The sequence below is a fragment of the Oryctolagus cuniculus genome, chromosome 5 (assembly GCF_964237555.1).
Source record: "Oryctolagus cuniculus chromosome 5, mOryCun1.1, whole genome shotgun sequence".
NCBI lineage: Eukaryota > Metazoa > Chordata > Mammalia > Lagomorpha > Leporidae > Oryctolagus > Oryctolagus cuniculus.
Window position 1 is genome coordinate 15076061 of NC_091436.1, and position 18897 is coordinate 15094957.

An 18897-nucleotide genomic window follows, 5' to 3' on the forward strand; every position below is an offset into this window, starting at 1 on the left:
TAGGAAATGTCATCTGTTGCAGACTGTCCACTTGAATTCTGTGCTGAGGTTCCCACAGCTATTTCGTGCATCCACTCCTCAATCCACTGTCTATCTTTCCTGCAAAATATATGGCAATCACTTAACAACTCAGGACTCCCTTTTAATCCTTCCTACATGGAATAATGTTTCTTCACTCTTACCATTAAGTTATGGTGTTTGGGGAGGTAGGGAAGACACATTTGTAGTCTCAGTTTATAATCTAGAGCTTAAAAAAATCTTGGGATATTGTGTCATTTTGTGGGGTTGGGGAGGGGTGGATTTTGTGTTTTTTTACTGAAGGCCATGTAAGTGATAAACTATTATTTTCAAGTCTATGAAATGATTTCTAATATATTTTAGATGTTTAATGTTAGTCTCATTTCAAACTGAGATATACAAGAACCTGACTTCTATTTTATATAATTGAAATTAATTCACACCTCAAGCACCTTATATGTTAGATAATTAAAAACTCAATCAATTCATAATCACACAACTCAGTATGTCCATCAAATTCAGTTTTTGATCTTTCTTTTCCTGCTTTGATCACACAAGAGTCCTAAAGAAATTTTGTTTCAGTGTCTTGCTATATCATCATTTCCTAAAGAAACAGATAGACTCAAGTTCTATTATAATTGGAGGAGGACAGTTGTATTTGTTTCCTATTGCTGCCTTAACAAAAAAACAGTTTTATTATTTTATGGTTCTTTGGTTGGGGATGGTCACATGACTGAAAATTGTTCTAATGGGACTAATACCAAGGCACAACTGTGTCTTGAGACTCTAGGTGAGATACTACCCTTGCCTTCTCCAGCTTCCAGAGGCTACCTGCATATACTGACTCCTGGTTGTGTCAAACAATGACACCACACCAACCTTTGCTCTAAAGACACATTTCCTGCACTCATTCTTGCCTCCCTTTGCCGTCTTTTAAGAACCCTGTACTTACACTTGGTTGCTTGAGTGATCAAAGATAATTTTGCTATTTTTCTTAAAGATTTACCTATTTATTTGAGAAAGAGAGAGAAAGAGAGGGGGGAGGAGAGGAAGGAGGAGAGAGAACTTTCCACTTGCTGGTTCACTTCCCCAAATGGCTGCAACAGTTGGAGCTGGGCCAGGCTGAAGCCAGGAGCCAGGAGCTTCCTCTGGGTCTCCCACAAGGGTGCAGGAGCCCAAGACTTTGGTTATTCTCCATTGCTCTTCCAAGATTTTTGCATCTATGTTCATCAGGGAAATTGGCCTATTGTTCTCTTTCTCTGTTGTGTCTTTTTCTGGTTTAGGAATTAAGATGATGCTGGTTTCATAGAAGGAGTTTGGGAGGATTCCCTCCCTTTCGAGTGTTTTGAATAGCTTGAAAGGAATCGCAATTAGTTCTTCTTTAAAATTCTTGTAGAATTCAGCAGCAAAGCCATCCAGTAGTAGGTGTTTCTTTGTTGAGAGGGTCCTTATTACTGATTCAATCTCTCTCTTGGTTACTGGTCTGTTTAGGTTTTCTGTGTCTACATAGCTCAATTTTGGTAGATTGAATATGTGTCCAAGAATCTGTCCATTTCTTTGAGGTTTTCCATTTGTTGGCATACAACTCTTTGTAGTGATTCCTGCTGATTCTTTTTATTTCTGTGGCATCTCTGTTACATTTATTTTTTTCATCTCTGATTTTATTTATTTGGCTCTTCTCTCTTCTTTTTGGTTATTTCGACCAATGGTGTATTAATTTTGTTTACTTTTTAAAGGACCAGCTCTTCATTTCACTGATCTTTTGTGTTATTTTTCTCAGTTTCAATTTTGTTTATTTCTTCTGTAATTTTAATTATTTCTTTCCTCTTACTAATTTGGGTGTGATTTGTTTTTCTAAGTCCCTGTGATGTGTTGATTGCTAATTTATTTGGTACTTTTCCAATTTCTTGATGTAGGCACCAGTTGCTAAAACTTCCCTCTTAACATTGCTTTTGCTGTATACTATACATTTTTATATATTGTATTGTCATCTTCATTTCTTTCCAGAATTTTTTTATTTGTTCTGTGACCCACTGTTCATTCAGGATTGTATTGTTCAGTCTCCATGTTTTTGCATATGTTCTCAGGATTTTTTTTTTTTTTTTTGACAGGCAGAGTGGTCAGTGAGAGAGAGAGAGACAGAGAGAAAGGTCTTCCTTTGCCATTGGTTCACCCTCCAATGGCTGCCGCGGCCGGTGCGCTGCGGCCGGCGCACCGCACTGATCCGATGGCAGGAGCCAGGAGCCAGGTGCTTCTCCTGGTCTCCCACGGGGTGCAGGGCTCAAGCACCTGGGCCATCCTCCACTGCACTCCCGGGCCACAGCAGAGAGCTGGCCTGGAAGAGGGGCAACCGGGACAGAATCCGGCGCCCCAACCGGGACTAGAACCCGGTGTGCTGGCGCTGCTAGGCGGAGGATTAGCCTAGTGAGCTGCGGCACTGGCTAGGATTCTTGAATTGCTCATTTTCAACTTTATTCCATTGTGGTCAGAGAAGATTCAAGGCATGATTTTGAATTTGCTGAGACTTGCTTTATAGCCTAACAAGTAGTCTATCCTAGAGAAAGTTCTATGTACTGATGAAAAGAATTTGCATTCTGCAACTGTGGGATGAAGAGTTCTATAGATATCAGTTAGATCCCACATGGTCCATAGTGTCAATTAGATTTGTTGTTTCTTTGTTGATTTTCTGTCTAGTTGATCTGTCCATGGATGAAAGAGGTGTGTTGAAATCCCTCTTTACTATTGTATTGGAGTCTATGTCTCCCCTTAGATTTATTAATGTTTCTTTTATTTTTTTAAGGTTTTATTTATTTATTTGAGAGGTAGAGTTACAGAGAGTGAGAGGGAGAGACAGAAAGAAAGGTCTTCTGTCCGCTGGTTCATTCTCCAAATGGCTGCAATGGCCAGAGCTGCGCCGATCCGAAGCCAGGAGCCAGGTGCTTCTTCCTGGTCTCCCATGTGGGTGCAGGGGCCCAAGGACTTGGGCCTTCTTCTACTGCTTTCCCAGGCTACAGCAGAGAGCTGGATTGGAAGAGGAGCAGCCAGGACTAGAACTGGTGCCCATATGGGATGCCGGCACTACAGACAGAGGATTAACCTACTGCGTAATAGCGCCGGCACCAACATTTCTTTTAAATATCCAGGCACCCTGGGTTTGGGTGCATATACATTTATTATCTTCACATAAGTTATAGAAAATCATTAGTTTGCCATTGTACAGTGTGCAAGGAGGAAAGAGAGAAAATGTAGGAAAGGAAGAATTTAGAAGTTAGATTAACACAGAGGAAAGAAAGAGCATAAGCTGCTCAGAATGGGACGAGCAGTAATAAATGAAGCCCTTATGACCCTTGGCAAATCTGTCCAGTTCATATCCCACAGGGAAAGTGTAATGCAGGGGAAAGAGAGGAGCAAAGGCAATTCTCCAAGGCAAATTTCATCTGAACCATTGCCAAGTCAGCCACATGTCCAAGGCAAAGTAAGGGAAACCCATAAGAAGAGCAACTCTGGGGCCTGCGCTGTGGCATAGCAAGTAAAGCCACCACCTGCAGTGCTGGCATCCCATGTGGGCACTGGTTCAAGTCCTGGCTGCTCCACTTCCAACCCAGCTCTCTGCTATGGCCTGGAAATGCAGCGGAAGATGGCCCAAGTCCTTGGACCCCTGCACCTGCGTGGGAGACCTAGAGGAAGCTCCTGGCTCCTGGCTCCTGGCTTCAGATCAACACAGCTCTGGCTGTTGTGGCCAATTGGGGAGTGAACCATCGGATGGAAAACCTCTCTCTCTCCACCTCTGTCTCTTTGTAACTCTGCCTTTCAAATAAAAAATAAATCTTTTTTTTTTTTTTAAATGAAGGGCAACTTTGGAAACAGTTCAGTGAAGGACACTACAGGAACTGGCAGGTACTGGGTTTCATGGATAGACCTCTTAAGGCAAGACATGAGGAAAGTTGCAGTACCCAGGAGACACAGGCAGAATGCGGACATACAGGCAGTCCTGGCAGCTGTTAACCGCTCTCTTAGGGAAGGGATGTTATTTGAAAGGCTGCAATCTAATATCATCCCTAAAACACAAAGAGATATGTGCCTTTTAGGCAAACAGGGTGTTGAGGTGCATGCTTTGACCTCCTAATGGATTGGCCTCTGTAACTCTCTGAAGTCAGGGCAAACTTCTGCAGTGAGGGTACTGAGAATGGAGGAGGACCCAAGATAACTAATGCAGACTCATTGAGGTTTGCCATTCGCAGTACTGGGCATGGGACAGAGCAAGATAAAACAAGCATCTGGGCCTTATTCCCTCTTTTGCCATACTGAATAATTGTGTTATATTTGAGAAAGTCATTTAGTGTTAAAGTGATCTTAAGTAAGTCTCATCAAAAGACTCTAGAATATTTCATAAAATTTCTGGGACAAAGAGTCTGCTATCTTTTCATTATGAATCAGTCTCTTTTCTGGAAAATGAACTGAAGAATGGTACATATCTCATATACTTAGCATAATTTAGCAATGTAGAAAACCCATAGAAAACCATCTGCTCTAAAATAAGTGATGGCTATTACTATTACTCCTTTCCTTTTTCATTCCAACCTGTCAGGTTCAGATCCTTATAATCTTACCATTGGGTGAATTTAATGGTCCATCTGCCATCTTCTTGATTTGCAGGACATTCTTCACCTGACCCAAATCATTGCATGACCACTGGGATAGTGATCTTAAACAAATCCCTGAGCATTTACAAATTCCATGCACCGGCATGTAATATTCAGTGAATGCTCTGAAAATAAATAAATATATAAAAATGCATATTATATATATATATATAAAGTATATATATAAAATATATATTTATATATATAAATATATTATATATATATAAGCCGTTCACATGTGGGAAGAGATCTTAGTTGCACTCAACTTCCAAAATAATAAACATAAATAAACATAGTCTTTTTGAAAAAAGATTTATTTATTTATTTGAAAGGCAGAGTTACAGGGAGACAGAGGCAAAGAGAGAGAGAGAGAGAGAGAGTGTTTAATCCACTGATTCACTCCCCAGATGGACACAAAGGCCGGAGCTGCTGATCCAAAGCCAGGAGCCAGGACCTTCTTCCAGGTCTCCTCTGTGGGTGCAGAGGCCCAAGGACTTGGGCCATCTTCTACTGCTTTCCCAAGTCATAGCAGAGAGCTGGATTGGAAGTGGAGCAGCCAGGACTCGAACCAGTGCCCACATGGGATGCCGGCACTGCAGGTGGCGGCTTTACCCACTACACCACAGCGCCAGCTCCATAAATATAGTCTGGAATTGCTTAACTTGATGTATATTTCTCTAAGTCCACTAAGACATTCCTGAGGTCTTCAGATGAGAACATTTTCCTAGTGATTAACTTTCCCTGAGAAAACAGAAGCAATCAGAAAAGACATCCCATATGCTTTCAACATTTAGTTTATTCAAGCATCCGCCTTTGACCCAGACACCCTACTAGTCATTATCATTGCTCAGTGCTTGTGCCACTATGAGGTCAGTCTCTCTGTGCATCACTTATGTGTGCCATCTTCTCAAGGGCAACACACAAGCCAAACCCACTTTACCCCCAGCATCACCAATTTTCTTTTTCTAGCATCTTTCCTTTCAGCTTGTGCTGTGGTTTGAATGTTTCCTCCAAAACTTGTGTTGAAATGTAATTGCCAATGTAACAGTGTTAACAGAATTGTCAGGAGGTGGTCGGGTCCTAAGGGCCCTACTCTTAGGAATGGATTAATGTCCTTATTGCAGGTGTGGATTTGTTATCCCAAGAATGAATTTTTTTATGAAAGTAAGTGCAGCATTATTTCCTCTCTTTTTGTCTTATGCATGCTCACTTGCCCTTCTTCCATGTTATAACAGCATGAAGGCCCCCACCAGAGGGTGCTCCCTGCTCTTGGACTTCATCCTATAGAACCTTGCATTGTTTATAAATGACCTAGTCTGTGGTATTATGCTATGGCAGCAGAAAATGGGCTAAGATGGCATGCAAACATGCTTTTGATAATTCTACACTAAGAGTACTGGCCACCTTTTTCCTATGCCACATCCCTTTACCCCTTTTTTGATCTTCCTCTGTGGCAGAAGATCTCAACTATTCACTGCATAGACACTTTTTTGCGGGGTCCCTTTCAATCCAGCTTTCAGCTACACCACTCCACCGATACCATTCTATGGAGGTCACTGTAGACAATCAATTTTTCAATGGAACTGTCTCATTAAAATTAAAGGCCAAAGTTGTAGTATGCCCTACAGTGTTGTATGTGACTTGATTCTTCATAGCTTCTCTTATTACAGCTCGAATATCTTGTCTTCATCATTTTTCCCTCCAGCCAGATCAGCTTCCTCTTTGTTCCTCAAAATATTAGGTTTGTCCCCACCCTAAGGCTTTTATGTCTGATTTTCTCTGTTCAGAATGATGCTAGCAGAGATTTCTAGCGGATTTCTTCTCTTCTTTCCAAGCTGTCAGCAATATTCTGTCTCATGTAAATCCCTCACTAAGAACCCATCTACAATTTCAAGCCCTTTATATGATCCTTCTTCGAATTAATTTTTATCCATAGCACTTATCATGTTTTAGCACAATGTAAAGTTTACTTAACTATTTTGTTTACTGTCTCTTGCCCTCAATAGATTGTAATCTTCATGAGGACAAACATGTTTGTCTTTTTTCCTACAGTTATGTCATCATAAATCTAAGAATGCTGGTCATATAGTAGACTCCTTATAAATGCTTGTTGAAGAAATGACTAAACAAATCTCATTTTATATCACAGAAACATTTTGATAACAATGCCTTTTTCCCTCTTCTCAAGGACAACACTCAAGCCAATCCCACTTTAATTTAGGCATCACCAATTTTCCTTTTCTAGCATTTTTCCTTTGATTTTCCAAGGTGACACACTCTGTTGCCCAAAGTACATATGGGAAAGTTGTTAACTCCAGTACCTCAGAATGTGCCTTTATTTGGAGATAGGGTTTTTACAGGGGAGATCAATTCAAAATGAGGATTTCACGTGAAACCTAATCTCATATGATAGGTGTCCTAATAGAAAGAACAAATTTGGAGACGTGCATGCACACACAGGGAGAATGACAGATGAAGATCAAAGCAGAGATCAGGGTAATGTTTCTGTAAGCTAATGATTTCCAACAAATTCCTGGAACCAAGGGAAGACAAGGATCAGATCTTTCTACAAAATGCTTGGAGGGAGCTGGCCCTGTGGGGTCCTCGATTTCAAACTTCCTGCCTTCTGTCTTCTACTTCTCTCTCCAAATGTTTACAACAGACAGGGCAGGTCCAGGCCAAAGCTAGTAATTGAGAACTCAATCCAGGTCGCCCATGTAGGCTGCTGGGGAATACCACTTAATTCCTGACCTGCTGCCTCCTGGAATATGCATTAACAGAAAGCAGAGCCAAGACTCAAAGCCAGGCACTCCAATATGGGATGTAGGTTCCCAAGTGACATCTTAAATTTTGATCCTATGTCCTTCTCAGTTTCCATCTAGCTCACACTGATCTTCCCATACAGACTTCTTTGCCATCTAAGTTTCTCTTGGAAATGCCTATGGCCCTAAGACTGTACTGTAGCCTTGAGATGTTAGTGTAAGAAAGCAATTCAAAGAGAGGTAGTATGAAGTTTACTCCCTTTTCATTCATGACTGTTTATCTATCCTGCAGGGTGGAATGCGGATATGGTGATGAGAACATCAGGTGTGATTTTTGGATCATAAATAAAAGAGTCACACCCTACATACACTGATAATCTATTCTTCTGAACAGTTAAGTACACTATGTGCACACGTAGAGTATGAACTGGAAAGAAGGAGTGAGTTGCTGAAGGGTTTAGATTACCAAGGACAGAACCATGATATTGACCCTTTATATCTTATTTCTGGTCTTATGTGAGGAAGAAATGGCTCCTTTATTTAAGTTACTGTTATTGTAGGACTCAAACAATAAAATAGAACCCTACCACAAATATTACATAAACTATGTAGTTTTTTGGAAATTTCGAGATGAAATGAGTTACATGGAATCACATAAAAGAATTTAAACAATAGAAAGCATCTGCAATGATAATCAAAGATCTTTATTTTTTGTATTTAATTTCTTACAATCACTTTGGAAAAATAGTTGTGTCTCCAAAAGTACTTTCACTGAATGAAGCTGATATGACCAAAGCAGTATTTTGGGTGACTATGAAAAAAAAATTTATTACTGAAAAACAAGTGTTCCATTCAGTTCACAGTTTACACATACTACACAAGTGTGAAGGTTCAACACCAGAAACAGGCATCATTCTCTTTAGTCGAATCATTAGGTCAAAAGAAACCCTCTGGCAAATACTGATCCAAATGTGAGAGATTTTAATCCCACTAGAAATGTGGAACTGCATAAAGTTTCCTGAAAACCTTTTTAGGAGTATATCTTTGTTGTTGGAATCCTCTTAGATATTTTGAGATTTATTTAACATAGCATTCAATCTGCTTAACATTCAAATTTAGACACACTAATTATCTGATCTACTCTTCTGAGTAGTTAAGTATACTCTATAAATAAACACATTGATTTTGTTCTATTGCTACCCATCCCAAAAGCCTCATGTAGTTCTAATTACCCTAATAGCTACTTATCACTAAATATATTTTTGTTAGAAAGAATATAGAGCATATGAAATTACAAGCTCTTGTGAGCTAAGACAAATTTTTAAATTCTGAAATAATATTTACAATGTAAACATCACAGTTATTACATTAGAATAAAACAAATCATGACATTCACAACACAATATAATTTATTTGGTTTGACATTGAATTTGTTTTCTTGAATTACTCATGTAGAACTCAAAATGTGATTACTTTGTCTATCATTTTCCTCCAAGAATTCTGAAAAAGAAAGAATTCATGCCTTAAACATCAAGATATTTTTATTTACAGCACCTCAATTTAATTCACTCATCCACTCATATAGTAGACATATATTTCTCTTTGTCCCTTGTCAACATCTGTGGTAGGGGAACATGTTCTGGAATAAATCAAAAGAGCACCTTCCAGAGAATTATTGTCATAAAGGAGGAGCTTTACTCACTAATAACTATCTGTTTTGTAATATTCAGAAATGGATATCCCACAAATTTCCTGTTCAAAGAACTTTTCCAAAGCTACCCTTGGATAAAAAAAAACAGAGGATGGAATCTTTTAAATGATCTTAAAATTTGCAAAGGACACAGTGGTTGACCTACTTTTATATTTTAGTACCTACAGTATTTCTTAATCTGTTGGAGGATAATTTGTATAAATATTTTTTGAGAAGCCTAATGTAATTACCTTCTATCTTTGTGCAAAGGGCTTGCTTTTCTGAAATAACTACACATGTTAAGTACTTGCTTTGGCCATCACTCTTGCCTCTGTATTTTCCTTAGCGGCTAACAGGTAATCGGTGTACAAAAGCAACAAGTCTGGCAGTTGCCACTCCAGATACCCTTTCTATTCTGGATAACCTTTTTGAAAACCTGAGATAACTACACCAGGAACTGAGGTAATACCATGAGTTGCTTTTGTCTGAGCACAGAGCTAGTTGAATCTGGACCTAACAGGAGCTGGACTCTTACCTTCTGGTTACAAAGTCTTATTGGAACACAACCACTCCCAATTTTTTGCACATTATCTGCAACTGCTTTCATGCTACAGCAGAGTTAAGCAGTTGTAACAGAAGCATACAGCCCACAGAACCAAAAATATGATTCTATAATCTCTTAGAGAAAAAGTTGCTAACTTTTGATATGATGATGACCTGAATTTTGAGTACTTGGCAAATATTAAAAATAGATTTTTATGAGCTAATGTATACATTAATGTAATGTAACTCAGGAAAGAAATATATCTTGTACCATGTTTACAAAAAACACTTTTGATAATAGTTTATCATTTTACAAAGGAAAAAACCTGTGTGTGTTTTCTCTACTCAAAAAATGTTACATTGCTGCTGGAGTCAAGGTGCATACACACACTTTATGTATGAAACAAGCTAATTGTGACTTTTACTGCATGGAGTTTGCTATGTCTCAAACAATCAGAATCACAGTGCCTTGGCATTATTTTATGATAAGAATCCTGACTATATATTGGTGATATTTCCCTGTACTTAAATTAAATGAGAAGTTAACAATAAATCATAAGATTAAAACTTAATAAAACTTAGTTAAACTTTAATACAAGGAACACAGTTTGATTCTCCAAAAGAAAGCTTTTTCTCATGGAGTAAGAGTTAAGTTCCTCTGTTTTTCACAAGGATAGCAGATCGTCTGAGTAAAGAGGAGTATCATTTAAATACAAACTATTCACTATGAGCATTCTCTTTTTACTGATCAGAACATTGCATGAATCCTTTAAAGCTCTTCACTGGGTTGAGGTCCTCTTCAGGTAATAGTGTCTTTCTTAGATGAGGTCTCATGAAGAGAGATTGCTAAACTCCAAGATTTTTTTGAATTGTGTGACTTTTACCTATTGATATAATTAGGTGATATGAGAGCATGGTAAGAATGCACAGATATACCCACCATTGGGAAGTTGTCATCAACTTTGCGGCAAAGAGCACTTTCATCATTTCTCTAACTCGTCAGGAAAATCGAGAGGTTCGCCCTCAATGCTGCAGAACAGGAAAGGACAATTGTACATGTTGAGGCTCTTAGATGGGAAAGGTTATAAGGAAACAATGATGGCACCACAACATGATTATTCTCAGTATTCTGTAGAGTACACTAGCACCAACCGATTATCTTTGAGGTTAGTTATTATGTATGAATTGTTTCTCAATTTCAGACTGTCTAAATTATTCCTAAAGAATTTCATTTAAAGTGCAAAGAGCAGAAGATTTTCTTGTCTCACCTAACAGAATTATCCTTACAATTAAGCAAGTAAACCAAAATAATTGATATAAAGAGAGAGAGCACTCCATTCCCTATGTATTGTGCCCATTATTTACACACCACAGGGAGACATAAATTTTACTGAATCCACACATACAAACTATTTTATGATTCGATTAGATAAAGTAAAGGTATTGAAAATGTTTATGAAGCAAACTGTTAATTGACTGCACATCATATATTATAAAATCATTACTTTTGTTAAAACCTGTTCCCGGATTCAGCCTGCTTCTAACTAGAGCCATTATTTTAAACTCTGAGGCCACAATAGAATCAGCTGCAGGACTCTGAAGAAAACAGTGATGTCTCTGGCCACATCCTCAGATTTCCTGCCAATTGATTTTGTATAAGAACCAAAATCAGTATTTTAAAATTTATAGTTGTGCTAGTGACAGCCAACATTAATAATGGCTGCTTCATATACTGTAGATAGGGTCTCCATATGAAGCTCAGAATTTTTCAAAGTCATTTATAATTTCCCATTTTATTAAGTTCTATTTTTCTTTACCTCCTTTTCCCATTCAGAATTGAGTTCAAGTACTTCTTTACAGCCATTTGTTTTCTAAGGCGGGTGTAGTTGTCAGTGAAGACTGCGTCTGAGTGACGTTTGATTGGTACAGGATCTTCTGAGATGTTATTGCTAAGGAATGTGAGGAAAAGGAAATGAGACAGTTTCAACAGAAGATGGTAAATGCACCAATGTTCCAAATGTCTTAGATAAAAAGAAATTCTAACATCCAATTCATGTTCTATCCCAAAAAAATGCTACAAAAAATTTGCAGTCCTGTGTAAGAATAGGGAGCAAGGAATGATCTACCATGTTCTGGCATTGACTGTGACAGCCTTATAACATGTTCTGGACTAGCTGAGCATATATTTACAACAATTGGGGGAGCATTGAGTTTGCATTCTGCTGTCAATAGGAAGTTTGTTTTAAAAATGGAGCCTTTAGCAGCATCATGAAAGCATTCATCTATGTTCCACTGGAAAAAAAAATCCCTCAGCAATTATTTGAATTCTCATCTAATCAATTGATTGACCTTAAAATTTGCTTGTCTTTGTACTAGTTCTTCTTATTTTTTACTGAGCTGAGTTCAGTTTGATTGCAGATTTGTAAATGATTGCTACTTCAGAAATATTAGTGTGTGTGTGGAGTCAACCTTGTTTTCTTAACTCATCAGCCTAGTATATTTTAATCAGGAATATGAAATCATTTAACTAAACTGAACATTCTGTAAGAGTTATCAATTTTTAGCAGGTAAATAACTTGTCAACAATGAATATATAACTTGCACATTGAGTAATTATATTGTGCCTTATTAAAATAATAAATTATCTTTACCTAACTCGTTTTCCAATAAGGGACTCAAGGTATTTTTTGGCAGAAAGTTGACCCAAGAGTCTGCTAAAGTCACTGGTGAAAACTCCATCAGCATGTCTGGCATTTCTAAAAGAAGGAAGAAGGAATAGCTATCATTCTGTATATTATTTTCTATAATATTATCTGGCTCATTAAATAACAGAGAATCATCAGTTTATCAAAAAATGTTCTCATCAAAACATAAGTCCAAAAGGAAGTTTCCTGCCAACCAAACTGAAGATATTTTCTAAAAACTCCTATCAAGATATATTCTATATTTCTGGCATACAACTTTGAAAAATTAAATATTACTCAGTATTTAAAGCTATTTCTTTTTTGAGAAATATAATTTTGAAAAATATATTAGTTTCTATTTACTTACAGTGTTTTATTTCTACTCCCACGAATAAAAATAAATGCAAAGTTAAAATATTCTAGTTTTGTCACGTTCACAAATCTATTATACCTATTTTTATTTCTTCTGTAAAACTCTTTACAATAGAGAGGATTTTAGGGCCCATCACTAACTTTTCCATTCAGATGAGGAACCTTTTATACTTGACTTCAGGATAGAGCTACTAAGTCTCTGCTGAAAGCTGTTCTAGACAAACAGTTCTACAAACGAACAGCTCTAACTCTTAGACACCTCCTTTTTACAAAGAGATACATGTGTCCTTAACACTCTCTCCATTGTGGAGTGCAACTTGCTGTAGCTTTACTAGGGATGATACAATCTGTGATCTCGGAACTATGTCCAACAGAATATAAGCGAATACTGTGTTCTTTCTGTTTCTTTTTTGTTTGTTTGTTAACAACCTTTCTATATGAAAATCATGTATAGCTTCGAAAGCTGCAACAAATCAGGCTGAATGAAGTCAGAGAAAGGAAACCCGTACTGTTATGCTAGAGGAGTAGCTTCATGGTGAGATAAAATTAGACAAACATATTTCTAAAGTATGTATTTGAACATAAGACTCAATAAAAATAAACTCACCTAGATACATCATAATAGGGTGTGTCATTTTCAGCTAACACATTTTGCAGGATGTCAGTATCTGATTTTAATGAAACCTGATCAGGTTCATTTGCTCCTTCCGGTTGTATTCTGTCAGCCAATGTTTTAGGGAAAAATACATTAGGAATTAGGAGTAAAATATATTCCTTTCCTCCTATGGTAAAGCAATCATTTGAAGTAAGATACTGAAAATTTGGAGAAGTATCACCCATTTCCAATATAAGAATAGCATACTTTAATTCAATGTACTCTATGATTAATGATAATATGAAGTGAAAACTTTTATTAGCCCATAAAATAAATGTTATAAAACTTTTATAAGATGTGTGTACAACTTGTAAGAGCTACTTTATTCAATCCTCTTGGAACATTAGCAAAGTACACTTCCTTGGTAAATGTGTTTCCCCAAGAATATATTCACTTTTTAAAGTCAATATTACAGGCAGAGAAACATTTACAAAATAGAAACTTGGAAAAATGTAATAATATTAAAACTGTTAGCAATTTTTGTATTTGGTTTTTTAGTATATTTGCCCTAATCTCTTCAGAGCTGAATATCACTCACTTTTCTCTCTAGGTATCTAAGTTTTACTTCAAAGATTTACCTTAGCATGATATATTTCTCTGTATTTAACAAGTCCAAGTAATCTCTCTGTCTATTACTAGTTACTCGAATTCAAGAATTTGTGAGACCTTCTGATAAGTGAAGAAATACAGTGACACATGGGAACCTAAGAACAGTTATGCCTACCTATGAAATAGGACTATATTTGTAGGTATATGCACATTCTTACCACCAGCACACCATTGCATTTATGTATGTATCTTTCATGATATAAAAATTGATAGTAATGAGCAGTCCTCTGTGAATCTCAAGTCATGTGAGTAACAAAAACTTTAGCATACTTCAGATTATTCCTTGTTTGTCATGAAAGCATTCCAATGGACCCATTCTACTAAGTTGTCCATGAACTAGAGGAGATAGCTTTAAACAAATTTCATAGATAACACTTACAGGCTAATAGATAATTCACTATATGGAACTTAAGAATACCTTAAGTAAATGATCAGAAATGGACAAATAAGCAAATTGTTGTTTTCCCTTAAAATATGGTGGTGTCTATGACTTTGAAGGAAAAATGAGTTTAACATATCCTTCATTTATTGTTCACTTACTTTGAATACATTTATTTTACGTTAGAAAGGCTTTAATTGTGAGTTGCGTACTTTACTAATTTGAAGTATGGCATATAGTAACATATAAAACACTAAAACTAAGTATTTATAATTCTAACCTAATACATTAAAATGTACTAATAAAGGAAGTATTAAGGAAATGGGTCTCAATTAAAAAGTTATTCCACTATTTTAATATTAGAGAATAAATCTTTCCTATATACAGATCTTTCCAATATGATTTTATGCATGTTTCACTAATAAACTAATATGTACTGATAGACCTTTAGAAAAATTTAAAAGGAGTTTGGCAGCTAAACAGCTATTTTTCTATCAGAAACTGAACTGAATTGAACTGAGGAAAGTTTATTACTCATCTAAAACTGGTTCTGAATGAATGGAAAGTCAAATTGCCATTCATGTTTAGAAATGTGACCACTTGACCTGTAGAATTAATCAGTGACACTGTTTGTCATGCCTGCACACAGGATTCATGACCAACCTGTCAACTTGATGCTGAAAACATCTTGCTCAATACACAAACCAAAAGATTTATGTGCATACTTCACGATTTTAAATGTTGAGTTGTCGAAAATAGCATGTAGGGCATTGCCATTTAGACAAAGAATGAATGTTCAACTGATGAATTACAAGAGAAACTTGTCTGAAAAGGACCTACCTTAGAGTTCCTGGGGCTCCGTAAAGTGGCCATGCCAATGTTTGCGAGAAGAGCACACTGCAAAGTATCAGGGACACCAGGAGCTGGGGCTTGTGTCTGCTTTCCATTTCTGTGCCTCTAAAGAGAGAGCCAGATAAGTCTTTCAAATCCACATGTCATGAGCAAGGCAGTGCTGTGTGTCTAGAAATAATTTCTGAAGTTTGTTGAGGAGTTTAAAAATAGTTTTCATGTTGAAGAGATAGTTAAACTGGGTATGATTACTCTTAAATGAAGAAAATTTCTCTTGGTGACAAGCATTTGAAAAAAATTAGGATGCTTTTCATTGGTTGCTTATCTTTCCCCAGGCACTTAGCCTAAGAATATATTGAATATCATACTTTATAATAGAGTTGTAGCATCAAAGTTAAGTATATTTTCTAAGGAAATCAATTCAAGAAATTATTTTTTCCTACTTTAAGCCTTTAACATCTGGTTAATATAAAACTGGAATATAATGTATTTAAATATTCTTCTACTCTGGTAAATTATATATAAACATGTGTATACAGTGTGTATCTATGAATATAATGTACATATATATACTAGAACACAACATTTTATAAATACATATTTTCCTCTCCTAGTTGTAGATACTAGCATAAACTTACTTCTTTGTGTATTAACACAATTTTGGCCTAGGTTTAAATAAATTAACTGAGAGAAAATTAATATTGATAAACTCATTGAATCACATATTGTTATTATGTGGTTCATTATGCCACAAAATATATGTAAAAACAAAGCTTATTTTTCTTGCACTTGGTCCACTCACTTCATTTATAAATAGTTTCTAGATATAAACTTAGAAGGACAAGGTCTGTGTTTTCTTTTTGCTGTATATAAAAATCACAGCATTTAAACTTACAGAGGAGAAAAAATGTGTTCCAAGTTCACTTAACCAACATGTGAAATAGAAATAACAGTTCTTTCAAAAGAAGTTGAAGACTTCAAAAACAAATGTACCTACTGAACCCTTCAGTCAATATATATATATATATAAATATATATATATATATATATATATATAGTCAAAAACCCCTTCTTGGGTGTATTTTTTAAAATCAGTATTAAGCAAAATAGCAGGAGGGTAAAACATCTTCCAATGAACATAATTCTGAAAATTCATTCTATTCTTACCAGGTGACCTGAATTTAATATACCCCAAGAAGAGTTCCACAGGCAGGAAACATAAAAAGGAAAAGCAAAGTTTTCACTTACCTTGCTGGGTAGCGTTCCTCAGGGACCTGGTGTTCTGGAGCTGTCCAAGGTGCTGAAGTTCTGCGAAGCCAAGAAAGGCTCCACCAGTTCTCTGTCCGTAGCACTGGCTAAGGGTTGGCTGTTATTGCTGGCTACTGCCCTTCACTCTTCCCTGACCAGTGTTTCAAAGCCATCATTTTATAGGCTTATACTTGGGCTGAGCAATCACAAAGCTCCCTGAAAGACGTCACAGTAATACTCCCACGAGATGAATAGGGCTTGAAGTTCATATTAAATTGTCATTATGTCTGATTTATATAAATTTGTAGTGAGTAACTTGAGGATCTTAGATAAAAAGAGGAAATTTGCTTTTTTAAAAAAATGTACCAAGCTTAATGTGAAATGTTTTGATATTTACTTTGTCTTAATGGAATAAGAGAATGATTATGGTGTTAGAGCCAGGGCTACTGGGGTTCCTTCAGATAATGACTTCATGTGCAGGAACAAATTGAGAAAGCTACAAATACTTACGTTCATTATGCTTATGAATGTATAATTATCTTTTATTACAAAGCATCAATTCCCCTAGTCTTTCTTTCTTTCTTTTCTATTATTCAAGCAGATCCTTATTTAGTCCTTCTTGAAATTTATCCTAATTTTAAAAGCATCTGGAAATAATTTTCCCTTCTATTAATATGTTTTCTTTTTGTTGAAAATAATCTTAAGATAAAAGTTTTCAGAAAATCTCCAAGATAGAAAAATATGTTGTATGAAACAGTAGTGCAGTTGCTGTTTCACATATGCATAAAATAACGTAATTCCCAATTCACATCTCAATATGATATCAAATGATCACTCCTAAAATTCTTCTCAGACTCTATCCCTCAAAGCACTGAATTTCTCTTCCTTTTAATAATTATCTATATCACTTTATAAATGCTTGCACTATGTAGAATTATTTCACTTTCTACTCCCACTCCCCCAACACACACATATGTGTGCAATAGTTTTTGGAAATTTCTGATTCAATCACTTTAAATTATGTTCAAAGATTTATTTGCATTTGTAGAGCATTTTGATAAATACTTAATTTCTTCTTGTGAGTTCCTTGATTACAGTGGCTTAGTGTACATTCAATCAGAATTTGAGATAAAAGTGGAACTACAGGAACAATTTTGTGTACAACAAAAGAAAATACTATCTTTCCTTTTATTTAAAAATTCCTAATGAGTGTATTCTTTTAAATTTTTTATTTGTATGTTCCACAAGGGAGAATGGCTGTAAAACCTTCTTTCTTCTTTAACATTTTAGTATCTATTTGCTTCATTCAAAGTCAGACTGATCCAGAATATCTTGCTATGCTTAATCATATTTTATAATCCAGTTACAAGAAAAATTAAATGAATTAAATTTCAAAATGTCTGGAAATTTGTTTCCCAGTTGACAGCTCTGACTTAAACCAGAGTTCCTGTGGCTTAATTCCAGGAAATCTTTTTTTACCTGATTATTACAAACTAGAGGTTGAAATGGTTCTCATATGGAATTTTTTATCTTTAGCTTTTCGTCACCCAATCCTCAGTGAATCAATTTTATTTAAGAACAGCAACAGCAATGTAAGTTGATTGGGAGTTACAGACAATTGATGCTGAATGACAAGCTGAAATTATATAGAAGAAAAAACAAAATTCATTATTACTTTGGTCGAAGTAGATGTTTTCTCCCATTATAATAATAAAACATAAAAATAAAGAGATGAATTGAATTTTATTACTTTTTGGTAGAAAAAAAAACACTAAAGTAAAGACCTGCATTTTTTTTCTAATGAATTTAAACTAGAAATCAAAGCTATTTCAAAATAGGATCACAGCACCATCTGCAGGTTCAAAGTCTTAATTCATAGATTTTAATAAAATCATCTGAGTACTTTTTCTCTTCTTTCAAGGAAATGAGGTGTAAATGAATCTTTAACCAGTCGAATTATAGATGCTTCCAGAAAAATAATCATAAGAAAAAATACTGAAATTAAATTTATCTAGAATATTTTATAATAGCACTCAGCAAATGCAGCTAAATCTGCTTTATCTTTCCAAAAAGTAGGAAATGAATTTTGCCAGAGTTGGGTAAATTATGGAAAGATATGTCAAAATGAAACAAATTAGATACAGGGAGATCAGTTGGAAGGGGTTTTCAAGGTCAGGAGATTGGCAGAAATTCAGAATCACTCTGATTGCCAGTGCAAAAGCTAATGGAGGCTCTTCATCCTCTCAGGGATTATTTTCCCAAGCCATGCCTCTGTGTGGCAGTTTGCCTGTCTAACTAACTCACCCTAACTCATACCCAGCCACGAGACCAGAATGTGCCATGAGACGTGCCGTGAAAACTCTGAATTATTAAGCCTTGATCTGAGGGCTTCAACTATTGGCTAAAAGCCCGAAAGGCCCATCCCTCTGTTTTTTATGTCCCTCA

At 36.0% G+C, this 18897-nt stretch overlaps 1 protein-coding gene across 1 annotated transcript; it reads right to left on the reverse strand.

The window, feature by feature from the left end:
• Positions 1 to 8106: 8106 nt before the first annotated feature.
• Positions 8107 to 16617, reverse strand: VIP (vasoactive intestinal peptide). Its single transcript, XM_008263707.4, has 7 exons — positions 16453 to 16617; positions 15196 to 15312; positions 13320 to 13430; positions 12308 to 12412; positions 11474 to 11605; positions 10597 to 10685; positions 8107 to 8923 (listed from the first exon to the last, which is right to left on the reverse strand). The coding sequence occupies exons 2-6, from the start codon at positions 15300 to 15302 to the stop codon at positions 10640 to 10642; spliced, it is 501 nt and encodes a 166-aa protein (XP_008261929.2). The 5' UTR covers positions 15303 to 15312; positions 16453 to 16617; the 3' UTR covers positions 8107 to 8923; positions 10597 to 10639.
• Positions 16618 to 18897: the final 2280 nt, after the last annotated feature.